At 40.5% G+C, this 13,161-nt stretch overlaps 1 protein-coding gene across 1 annotated transcript in view; it reads left to right on the plus strand.

Annotated features, from left to right (window-relative positions):
- The window catches only part of faf1 (Fas (TNFRSF6) associated factor 1), an 88,132-nt gene that overhangs the window by 46,915 nt on the left and 28,056 nt on the right, over positions 1–13,161 (plus strand). Inside the window, exons 14-16 of the mRNA XM_061684548.1 lie at positions 8,317–8,471; positions 11,948–12,084; positions 12,194–12,282. Coding sequence (XP_061540532.1) covers positions 8,317–8,471; positions 11,948–12,084; positions 12,194–12,282 — 381 coding nt within the window. The remainder of the gene's footprint in view (positions 1–8,316; positions 8,472–11,947; positions 12,085–12,193; positions 12,283–13,161) is intronic.

A 13,161-nucleotide genomic window follows, 5' to 3' on the forward strand; every position in this document is an offset into this window, starting at 1 on the left:
GAGCCGCTCTAGTACGACAACAGACAAGTCAATTCAGACAGAGAACACTTTTGAGACAAAAATGTCAGGTGTGGGAAGTAGCTGAACCCAAGAGCAGGCGGAGGCTGATGTAAAATGATGAACAGTTTATTGAGCAAAGGTTATGAAAGTGGTTAAAATTTAAGTTGTGGCAGTGCATGGAAAAAAACAACAACAAAGTTCCACCAAACCAACCTCTTTTGAAGTGAAGCCTTTGACTGAAATTTTGTAATAGTCAATGGCCTAAAACTTTTCTACAGGAGGTATTTTCACAGTGTGAACATGGCACACCATTTTATATTAGTGTGCTCCTGAAACTTGGCATTGTTTGGCCATCAATGTCATTTAAGTGTTGTCAGTGGACAAAATTAGCAACAAGTTACTTTATTGAAAAATAGCAGTGAATGTGTTCTCCATCCCCACGGGCCGGATCGGAGCCCCTGATGGGCCGGTTCTGGCCCCAGGGCCATATGTTTGAGACATATGGTTTAAAGCATCACATCATCTGCCAAACAGATACATGTTACACAGAGTATGTGATTATTTGAATTTGACAATACATAATTTCACAATACATGATTTACTTTTAGTTATCTCCGCACTGTGTCATGTTGTGCGGCTTTGTAGCCACACTGATTATAATTTCACCAAAAGCCATCAAATGTTCACCCTGACTCCAGAAGTTTATTAATTGATGAAGGCCCCCCCCCCCCCCAACCTTTTCGTGTTTTTCATCTTTTGTCTTTTTAAGGACACTCGTATCAGACAGCTTGTGTGGATTACACTCTTATTACACTGTGAGGACACAGCAAGATGTTAGGGGAGTCCAGATCACCCGGTACACAGCAAGCGAGGGAGGGAGGGATGGTGGGTGGATAAGTGAATAGCCTGGATACAACACTGAGATGGGCAGAAAGAAAAAAAAAAAAAAAACTTCAGTCAGAGAGAACATAGGTAAAGTTGGTGACAGTGAAGGGTATAGATGAAAAAATCTGAGGAGAGTCTTAGCATTTCATCTGGTTCTCAGCTGTTCCCTTCTTCTAAGCTGGTGCAATAGCTTCTCCCTGGTGTTCACCATCTCTGCTGTACTCATCACCAAATGGGGGCAAAACCATTTTCACTGTTTTCAGTTGTATTCCTTAGAAATCTAGCTATAGCCTGCCAACTGTGCTGTGGGTAGAGTGGCTTAGGAGAAACTGGATTTGTGCAAAGAATTTGGGAAGATAACAGAAGCTTTTTGAGCTGCTCTTTGTTTGTCCTGATTTGTCACAACCATCTGAGATGCCAGGCCACAAAACTGTTGTTTGGCTGTTTGTTTCCATATATGTGTGACTGTATCCCCACTTTCGCTATCCGTCTAACCGTCCCAAGTCTTTGCCACCATTTGAAAAGCCACCTCATTTTAATGTCCTGCAGAAAAAACCTTCTTCATTAGGGCATATTGAATTCAACTGGAAATAACAGTGGGTTTATAAACAGAGGAATCAGTGGCACTCTCTCAAAGCCTGGGAGAGCTAATCACTAAGCAAAATACTACATTTGATGAAGTGTTTCTGAAGGTGGGTGTTTGGTCCAGGCATATGGCTGTCGAGATGGACTCAATCCACCCTTAATGAAAATGCTTTGGGCCTCTGAGCTGAGCAGAAGCCTCTTGGGGATCAGCAGTTAGTCAGAGCGAACAGAGATAGGCCACCCATCACTAACCACGATCCTTGCTTAATCCACATCAACGCAGCGGTTAATCACTCCAACCCCTCTCCTCTGCTCGCCACTCCTCCGCTGTCTGCCACACACAAAGACACATAAAAATTCATAGCTTGCTGAAGTGGGGAGTTCAGGGATTTATCTCTGCCAAGTATCCGCTTTAGAACCCGGCAATAGCCTTTCAGAGTCAAGAGGAAAGAACACAACCAGGATGGCATCTGGCATTTTGATGCATGCATATATACATGTAGAGCTCTTATCACCAGCTACTTTGTCTTGATTCAATAAGTGAAGTTGAAAGAACTACAGGACACTGAATAATAAATAGGGATCACACTACCTGTTATTTATCCTCCTAACCATCAGCTCCGAAGAGGTTTTAAAGAAGCATCTCAGTTATAAGCATGAAATCCAAACCAGTAAGATTAGTAGAGAGCTTAAAAGTTGACGATGTTTCCGTTTGTACTACATAAGATGTTTTGAGCAAACCTCCTGTGTGGCTGGTCATTGATCTCAATGTGTTTTCCCACAGTGTCTGCAAGGTCATTAGATCAGTCATTTGAGCTCTTCATTTTGAAGTGTTTGCTTTTCCAGACTGAGCTGCCATCTGTATTACAATCACTATCTGGTCTCCTCGGTCATTCCCACTGCCTCCCTACAGAAGTGCATGGGTCTCCCGACAGAAGTGCATGGGTCTCCGTTTTACTTCCCTGGTCTGAGTGTTCTGTAAAAATGCTTAAAAGTGCTGTCATTTGGTTATAAAAACATGCCAAACACCTCATTATCTGTTTCCATTTTTACACCATCCGCATTTTTAAAAAGCCGCTGTTCCTGCCACACAGTAGATTATGATTTCTCTCTATATATTTTAATGTCTGGCTAGTGTCAGTGGTATTAGCAGGATAATCCAATTCAGCCTGTGCTGTTAATATGTAATGGCCACCTGTCATCACCGCCACATGTTATTTTTCAGTAATTGTCGGCCATATCTCAGCGTGTACAACTATGAATTTAATTTCCACTCTCTTCGGTAGAAAGTCATGAGGCAAAAAAATGTTTTTCTGCAATTTACGTTTTATTTTTTAATCAGAATCAGAATCATCTTTATTTGCCAAGTATGTCCAAAAACACACAAGGAATTTGTCTCCGGTAGTTGGAGCCGCTCTAGTACGACAACAGACAAAAGACATTGACAAAAAAAAAAAACAGTCACTGAGCAGTAAAGGGTTGCTAGTTATCTGGTAATGCCGGTACATTTTATTTTATTTATTATTATTTTTTTTTTGGACAATTGTGCAAAAAGATGCAGAGTCCTCTAGCACTTAGAGCAGTTCGAATGACTAATATTGCAATAGTCCGGTGCAATGACCATTGTGCAAAGGGCGCCGAGACTTCAAGGAGTGTATGCGGTTTAAAGTGACGAGTAGTGCGATAATCTGCGACAATGTTGGTTGTGCAAATGGCGCAGATGCTACTCTGGCATGAGTGACCAGTATATGCAAATAGTGCATCATGGCGAGACAACTACAGTGAGTGCACGAGTAATACATAATTGGCCCCACAGAAATGTGACAACGAACTCAAGTCAAAAAATTGCCAGCATCTTGTAATGGAATTGTAGGTTAGGTGTTTAGGGAAGTTGATTGCAAGAGGGAAGAAGCTGTTGGAATGTCTGCTAGTTCTAGTTTGCATTGATCGGTAGCGCCTACCTGAGGGAAGGAGCTGGAAGAGCTGGTGACCGGGGTGCGGAGGGTCCGAGAGGATTTTGCACGCTCTTGTCTTAGTTCTAGCAGCGTGCAAGTCTTCAAGGGTTGGTAGGGGGTTACCGACAATCCTTTCAGCAGTTTTGATTGTCCGTTGCAGTCGGAGTTTGTCCTTTTTTGTAGCAGCACCAAACCAGACTGTGATGGAAGAACACAGGACTGATTCGATGACCGCTATGTAGAACTGACTCAGCAGCTCCCGTGGCAGACATTAAAACACACATATCATTTTATACTCAACATGTGACAGGTGTCACTATAGATGCTTTAAATTTCTCACTTGAGATCCTGCAAAATTCATCAACATATGCGTAAACGGAAAGTCCAGTCTTTGTCCAACTTTTCCTTTTTTACAGAACCCAGCAGAGTGGTGTATTGCTGCAACTGTACACACTTTCACACGTGTGACAATGTCAGTGCTAGCATCTGGTGTTGTGACAGAGATTTTAATTATGCTTTCCTGTACGTGTTTTCTTCGCATTAGGTTTGTTTTATTTGGTTTAGTCATTGTCGTTGGTATTTCACTTATGATGTCGGTATAATTCGTTGGTCATTCCCTTTTAAATTTAGTTGTACTGTTCATTAGTTTGTACATTTATATAATATACAGCAACGCAATGTCTGGTTGGTTGCGGTATTAAATTTAACAAAGGGATTTCTTTATGGCGGCACGGTGGGCGACTGGTTAGCACATCTGTCTCCCAGTTCTGAGGACCGGGGTTCAAATCCCGGCCCCGCCTGTGTGGGGTTTTGCATGTTCTCAAAAAACATGCATGGTAGGTTGATTGAAGACTCTAAATTGCCCACAGGCGTGAATGTGTGCGCGAATGGTCGTTTGTTTATATGTGCCCTGCGATTGGCTGCCGACCAGTTCAGGGTGTACCCCGCCTCTCGCCCGAAGATAGCTGGGATAGGCTCCAGCACACCCGCGATCCTTGTGAGGATAAAGCGGTACAAACAATGGATGGATGGATGGATTTCTTTATATAACCTGTAATATATTATAGATGCCGCCATGACGATGAGGTCAATGATGATGCCATCTTTAAAAAATGGCGGCTTGCTAGCAGAGGATTTCCCAGCATGCCTAGCACCGTTGTTAAAATTCTATATGTCAGTTAGTTCCCTAATCCCATAAATAGTTTTAATAATACAAATGTTAATAGAGCTTATGTGTGTTTATCCCCCTCTGCAGCTTTTGTTGTGTCTTAAATATTTATTTTTTTATTAGCTGACACCTGGAGTGAATGTGTTATCCGGGCACAAGCTTTCACTACATTGTGCAAACAGGCTGACGTGCTAATGGCTACGTGGGAGATGCAAAATACCTCCGTAAAGCCACAGTGGATGCGCCACAGTATTAAATAGTAAATTAGTATTAATAATATTGCTGACCAGAATTGATTAGAAAAACATAATTAGGAAAGGATCATCATTAACATTGATTGCATATATGGATAGAAAATCATGGTTGTGCATTCTACATACAAAGAAGAATTTTCCTGATTTTTGGGATTGATTTTCGGGGTGGGCATTATACTCGAGAGCGTAATTTATGTGAAGTTACGGTGTTGCAATGCACCTGTTTTTAACACTGGGCTGCTCCGTGTGTGTTGTTTGAAGGGTTATAATTTACCGTCATATCTGTGCAAATCTTATTAGCATGTCCAACCAGGTCCATCTACTGGTCACTATTTAATATTAAAGTTGATTCACGGGATATCAATAAACTAACATTTCAGGACTCTGCGATGTGACTTTTGCGCACACACATATCGCATCGCGATGACAACGCTCAAATGATATATTGTGTAGCCCTAGTTCTAGTTTATTGTTTTAGTACTAGACAAACACCAAATCGATAAAACGCAAAATGTAATTATATATCTATATTAGGTTTTACACGATCAGGATTTTTGGGACCGATCAGCGAGTTTAAAAAAACCATACGACCGATCCGATCACAAGATGGAGGAATGTGTGTATTTAAATGACCTGTTCATCCATCCATCCATTTTCTGAGCCGCTTCTCCTCACTAGGGTCGCGGGTGTGCTGGAGCATATCCCAGCTATCATCTGGCAGGAGGCGGGGTACACCCTGAACTGGTAGCCACCCAATCGCAGGGCACATACAAACAAACAACCAGTCTCACTCACATTCACACCTACGAACAATTTAGAGTTGTCAATTAACCTACAATGAATGTTTTTGGGATGTGGGAGGAAACTGGTGTGCCCGGAGAAAACCCACGCAGGCACGGAGAGAACATGCAAACTCCACACAGGCGGGGCCGGGATTTGAACCCCGGTCCTCAGAACTGTGAGGCGGACGGTCTGGACGGTCTAACCAGTCAACCACCATCCCGCATGACCTGTTCATTTACTGTTTATACTTGTGTACTTAATTGCGCAAAAAATTATAATTATAATAAATAATGTATCTTTGTTCCTCTATTTATGCCAGTGAGGCATAGTGACTAACAGTACAAATGAATGGTCTTCTATTAGATGGGAGGAAGTAAATACAGTAATTAATGTATCCACTTTTTGTGACATTTTTGTTTGTTGATGTGCCGTGAGATTTTTCAATTGTATAATATGTTCCTTGGCTCCATAAAGTTTGGAAATCACTGCTCTAGTCAGATCGTGTATTCTAATCAGTCAGGTCAAACCAACATTACATGACAGAAATAATGGGTGCTAACTTACTGTAATTAAATGACTTTATTTTTAATTAAATTACTTCACCACACCGAAACTTTAGAGCATGATTCGACAGAACAGCGGCATGTTTATGTCCAACCGTTCGTAGTACCACTAGCTTGCTAGGCTACATAACATTTTATTGCCTGCTTGTGAGCCGTATCGTATTAAAACTACATGAACATACCTCAAACAAGCCTTAAACGAACGTCCTCTCCTGTCATGAGCACCGGTGACCACCAACACACGTTTTTCCCCATTTTGTCCTTATCATGCAAAGTCGTCGCACTCCACTCTTGTTGTCGTCGCCGGGGTAACGAGTGTATCCGGTCGCATTTGAGTTGACAAGATAAGGCCAAATGATCGTAAAAAACGGAATGCGGTGGTATCGGAATACAAGATTTCATTGCAGTAGTCTGACAATGCAATTGTGAAAGAGCAAATTTGTCTTGTATTCTGATCCGGGCATTAGGTGTTGCCTGTCTCCGACGTGTTGTCTGTCCCACACCGCTGATTTTTATTTTATTTTTTTTCCTTTTTTTTTTTTTTTTTAAATAACTTCATTGGCCGTCAGATATTTACAGTACTATGTCAAAACGACGCAGAGTAAATGTCTTTTACGGAACCAATCAATGACATCATTGATCAGATTGGCGAATTATGACATTAAAGCCGATCAGCAGAAAGTGCTAAATATCGGCCGATACCGATCAGCCCCATAAAAATCTGTGTAAAGTGTATAATATTTTTTTTTTCATATGTAGGCATTTTAATAGATAATACATAATAAACTTTGTGCCAAATATGCCTAACTCGAAACTTCTATAATTCCAGAGAAAACGAAACATCAATACGATAGCTTATACTTGTGGACAGCATACATACACACACACACACACAAAGCAAGCTCAGATTTAGGTGACCAGGTGTGAAGAAAGGCTATGGGGTCACTGTCTAACTCAGGTTGGACCTAGTAATTTAGCTGAACAGGGATTTGCTCCTCCCCGCTAAGACAGGCAATACAAAAGATCCAACTTGAAAGCGGCATGAGAACAGAGGGGTACGGACAGTTTAACCGAGATGAAGGTGTTCAGTTGGCCCAAATGGCCACTTTGATTAGTCTTTACACTTGCACTAATTGAGCAAGTATGTGTGTGAATGTTAGCACTTCGCCGGTGGGTGCAGCAGAGTTTGGTTTTGTGCATGTCGGGATGACAGCGCTTGAGCATGTATCGGGTTGTTGTTGTTTTTTTTTCTTCATGTTGTAAAACCCCACCCTCCCCTCTCACTCATTCCTCTTTCAAGACTGAATTTGCTTGTCTTCTCAGCATGAGTGTTTAATCTTTTCAGGCCGTTGAATCGGCCTGATGAATGAGTCCCCAGCTCCCTCTCTCTAGGAGCCCTGGAGATTATTCTAAAGCTCTAATCGTTGAGCAAACACAGCAGTGCTCTCCCATTTCTATTCTACACAGGCCACAGTATAGCACAACTTGGTCTTTCACTCTCCGTCACATTTAACACCCAGTCTAAATTTATTTATTTTATTTTATTTTTTTGCTTTTTGTTGTACGTAGCCTAGATTACTACTCCTGAGAAACTGACCTTCTGACTCTCCCTGTCACCAAAAAAAATATCCAAGCGTTTTTCTGTTTGTTCTTTTCATTGCAAGAGATGTGACATGTCATTTAGAGAGCATTATTTCCAACATTGTCCTTTGGAACCTTTTATGCTTGTGGTTGTGTTTGTTTTTTAATTAGATAGTCTGCAGGGAGAATGCTGGGCATATACCATGGTGTCAATATCTTTGGATTTGGAGCTTCGTCAATATTGTCTGCCCTTGCCGCTACTAACCTGAGTAGGCTGTTGGCATTTGGTGTAAAATAAATAAGAGTGGTCTGTCTGTTTTGTTTTCTTCATATCTGTGATGCCTCCGAGAGAGGATTTATTTACACCACTCTCCACTTGATTGTGCGTTGTATTTACCAGTTGTGGCCTTGCCTTTGCCTATAGAAATCATGCAGTCTCTTTACCTACTGGCCAATTTATGGTTATACCACTCAGATTTGACTACTGATCAATACATATGACAATAATTTTAAATCTTCAATAAATTGTGTCTCCTCTCCAGAGAAAGCTGCTGGCTATCTACCTCCACAACGACGACAGTGTCCTCAGCAATGTCTTCTGTTCCCAAATGATGTGTGCCGACTCCATTGTCTCCTACCTGAGCCAGAACTTCATTACATGGGCTTGGGACGTTACTAAAGAACCCAACAAAGCCAGGTAGCAAAGTCAACAACAACTAATGTTTGATTGTTTTCTCATTTTCGTTTGCCGTTCAGTTGCTGCTGGGTGATGTAATGCTGTCATGTTCAGGATAATGGCTTTAATGCATTTTAATAGATGAAATATTTTAACATGTCACATTTTTACAGCTAAGGACCACCTTTTCCAAACATTATTTATTCAGTACCTGATATATCATGCAGAAGGAGATGCAGGTGTAACGGCATTTTTTCCCCCCGCTTTACTAATTTTCATTTAGAATATCCTACTTACCCAAGTGTTTTCCCACTCACCAGAACCCCGAGTTAAGTCTGCCCTCTGGTAGGAGCCGTTTAAGAAAGACTCGCACCCTAACCTCATCCCTCCATTATTTCTTTTAAGGAAATGCCCTCCTTCCTTCATTCTGCTCTCCATTCTCTTCAATTGCCTCCTTTGCTTTTTGCCCCAGCTGAGCCTTTTTATTGCACATTAAAGGCAGGCAACATCTGGAGCTTTTCATGACACGCAGCGAGTCACAGCTTTGCTGCTAACGCATGCATGCACAAATGCAGTCTCGGTCACTCTCACAAACACAGCGTCTCGGCATTCTCACGCTCCCTGGTTGATCCAGAGTGACTGCTGATTGGCATCAATCACACAGTTACGCTGTGTATGTATGTGTGTGCGCATGTGACAAGCCTGCTGATACTGGAATGCGTTTTTTTGCTTCACTTTGTATTCTCTCAAGCTGCCCATTTATAAGATTAATTATACATGAGTGCAGTTTCGCCGATTGGATGCCAGTGTAATTTTCGCCCATGGGAAAAAAATCTGATATATTGTACTGTAGTGTCCTGGCAAATATTGACACTTACAACTGGATCAACATGATAAAATTCCTATTAGTGTAGCTTGCAGTGCTGCCCCAAATATATTACTTCATGCTATTGTTCCCCTGTAGTATTTTCCTTCCAATTCTTCTAACAGGAGATTGTGCTAAATGGAAGGTTTAAACTAGTCTTGTGTACCTGAAAATGACAACTAGAACATTCACTACTATATGAATTCATTGTTTAACTCTCATTGTTTTTGTTTTGAGTTTTGGCTTGTCCCGTCAGGGGTCGCCACAGCGAGTCACTCGCAAGATTTGTTTGGCAGCTTGGCAGTGTATTTATTGCTGTGTTCTTTCGGGAGCTTCATGAACACAACTCATCTTCCTCTTGCTTGACTTCTCCTCTTGACGTCCCACAACCTGATTGCCTAACTTGTCTAGACGGAGAATAAACTGTCTTTTTCAAATCAAAACATGTCCGGAATGGGTGCATTCAGAAACACTGTGCTTATGACACGGTGAGCTGTCGGAGCATCCAGTGACCATACCAATTCCAGTACAAGTGGTTGTCAGAAATACTCCCTGCAGTGCTACCTACTACTGGAGTTAGTTGCCTGAGTCATCAACTGTTCAGTGAAGCACATAGCTTGTCTCCTCAAATCTTCAGTCATCAAGTTGATGGCAAGAAATGCAAGGTGACAATGCAGAGAAACATTAACTATTTTAGTTGTCTGGAGGTTCAGCTAGAGGTGGAGATGTGTGACAAATTGGAAGTTGCCAATCATATTTTTCAATAGCTTAAACTCCCATTCATGTTGAGGTCTCTCCTGCCCTGAAGCTTTTCAAAAGCCATGACTCTGGTGCAGTCTCGGCTACGTTCTTCATTATGTCATTGTGGCTCAATGAAACTGTGCTAAAGCGTTCGCATGAGCTTTGAGGTAGATTGACTTCCTAATGTCCTCAGTAATACACTATATGGAGCCGTATAAGACACATATCCTAATAATTTAATTCATGAATCAATAGTTTGGCTAGCTCTTTATTCTTACCGAGACATTTTGTACAATTCTGTTTTTCAGTTTCACAAAGGATCTTTTCTGCTTCAGCATGACTGTGCCCCAGTGATCGACAGCGTGGTTGGGTGTGCTTTGTGTGGAAAAACTAGAAATCCCTGACCTCAACCGCGTCTAAAATACAACAACAAAATCACACCCTGAAACCGTGCAGAAATTATAGCTGCAAAAGAGGAGACAAACTTTATTTTCCTCCATTTTCACTTCCTCTGGGTGTACCCTTACACACGTTTTTTCCAGAAATATTGCGCGTCAGTTGTTTTGAGAACAATTTTTCAATATCTTGACTTTTAGATGGCTGACTAAAGCAGGTTTGCTTGTGTTTGATGGAGGATTTTAGATTGAATTACCCTTCAAATTAGTGTCTATTGTTCACTGGTCTTTCATTACAGGTTAAAGTTTCTCCACAGGCTATTGTTATGATCTGCCCGGGCTATGGTCTATACATGGATAAGTGTCAGGGCAAAATGATCAGTAGGATTTAGGGTACCCAACTTCATCGCCAAATGCAGGTCAATCAGAGTTCAGCAATTATACTCCATCCTCTAGTTATCAAAATGTTAAAAAAGGAGTTACTTGTGTCCAGTTTTTGTACTGTTTCCCTTTTTTCACCAATAATATATTTGCAAATCTTATTAAAACAAATGTATTAAATAATTATGACTGGATTAATTTAAACGGTGATCGGCAAAATAGGTTGAAAATAATTTTAAAGACTAATTTATTTAGAGATCCTAAAGTGTGTTTTTCTGTAAAAAGGGGCAGAAAATATAAATTTATTCTTCCCTCTGCTACTTTTAGTTGAATTTTGTTTCAAGTAAACGTTTTTTTTTCCTAATATATATGTAATGAAATAGTTAAAAAAAAAAATCTAATTTGTCTACAACCATATTTACACGATGCGTGGGTGCATGACTACCACTACTCGTGGTGTAGCACTATTTAACAATCCTGCTAGTAACTCTCGGGTTTGACTGTGTTTTCATGTGCTGCAGCATTCTCAGACGGCATCCTTCAACTTCATCACCCTATTCTGACCCATTGTCTCGCCTTCCATTCCATTACTTCCCTCTATTTTACCAGCCAGTTATTAAAGTAGATCTTATTAAAAGGCAGGAGGAAATAAGTAATCTATATTTGCATTCAGTCTATAGCAATTCATTAATATTATGACATTTAGAGGGAGCTCGGTGGGCTCGGGCTGCCTGCTACCCTTTTCCCTGCTTGAAATGTTAATTTAAAAACTTCCCTCTTTGTAATGGAATAAGAAATCCTCTCTTACCCTATCAATTCTGGGAGTCTGGCGAGGCATACTAATTCACCCAATTGAGGTAGCATATCACTCTGATGGAATAAGAAAAAGCAGAATTGATTTTAAAGTTCTTAATGCCACCAATTTTATGCATTTCTCTATTATGTGGAGTCAGAAAGCTGAACTGAGCATATTCACATATTTTTTGTGTTTGTTTATACTGGTAACTTTTATTTATATAATACTTACATAATATATCATTGTGTTGATTGTGAGAACAAATGATCGCAAGTAACGTGAACAATGTATTGACTCATGTTTGTTTTGTGTCTTTCAGGCTACTTACCATTTGCACAAGACATTTTGGCAGTGTGGTGACACAGACTATACGGACATACAAGACAGACCAGTTTCCTCTGCTTCTCATAGTCATGGGAAAACGTACCTCCAATGAAGTTCTAAATGTTATTCAAGGTAAATTTTTTAACAATTTTGTATGCATTGAACTAATGCACTCTTTCTATTGCGAGAAAAGTTATTAAAAATTCTTCACGTCCATTCGTGGCTGCACTTTAACTCTCAGGAAATAAGACAGTGGATGAGCTAATGATGAGGTTAATGGGAGCAATGGAAATCTTCACAGCACAGCAACAAGAGGACATTAAAGATGAGGTAAGGGAGTGTGCTCTGGAAACCTGTGGCTTCTTTGGATGTTGATGTGTGAAACAGCATATTATTTTTTTTAACCTGTCCTGTTCAGCTGTATGGCCTTGCAGAATAGTGAATCTGTATGCCTTTTGTGCTGGAACAGTTGCTGTGCAACAGGGGAGTTTGAAATACTCCCTCTGCTCATTTTTTATTTTTTAATTATTCTGCTCTTTATTGAAAATGCAGCCAGACAGAAAGGGGGTGTTCGGAAACAGACAGAGGGACAGAGTGGAAATAGGGTTGCGAACCACAGCAGAACAATAGTTAGTCAGTCTAGATATTTGAGCACAAGTAACGTTACAACAGTCAAATTGTTTTCTTATTTGTGGATGGGGGGGTGACACCCGGTGAGAACATACAATAACTAACAAAGAGAGAAGATGAGAGAGGACAGAAAAGGGCAGGACAGGATAGGATATGGGAAATGAGCAAGTGCTACTGATGCGTATGTCTGGGCATCGTTTGAATTTGAGCGATTCCTGTCCCAATTCCGTTTTCTTATTTCGATTCCGGTTCCAAACGATTCTCGATTCGGATTCTTTTAGGGGACTGGGTCAAAAAAGTTTGCATGGTTTAAATAAAGGGTCTCCAAATTATGAATATCCAATTTTTTTGCAGCCTGCATCATAGACTAAAATGAACATTTGACTATCAATATCAAACCTATGAACTAAATGGCAATGTGTGTGGAACTAACCCAATTTACTTAATATTCATTAATTAATGTTTCGGCTAAAATTTTTAAATAGCATTGTTGAAATTGTTTCTTTGGGACTGTTTTATCACTTCAAATGGTTTATATGTGCAAGTTTTAACTTGACTTCCTGTTTTAAGCTTGTAGCT

This window comes from Phycodurus eques, chromosome 8 (genome assembly GCF_024500275.1).
Source record: "Phycodurus eques isolate BA_2022a chromosome 8, UOR_Pequ_1.1, whole genome shotgun sequence".
Classification (NCBI taxonomy): Eukaryota; Metazoa; Chordata; class Actinopteri; order Syngnathiformes; family Syngnathidae; genus Phycodurus; species Phycodurus eques.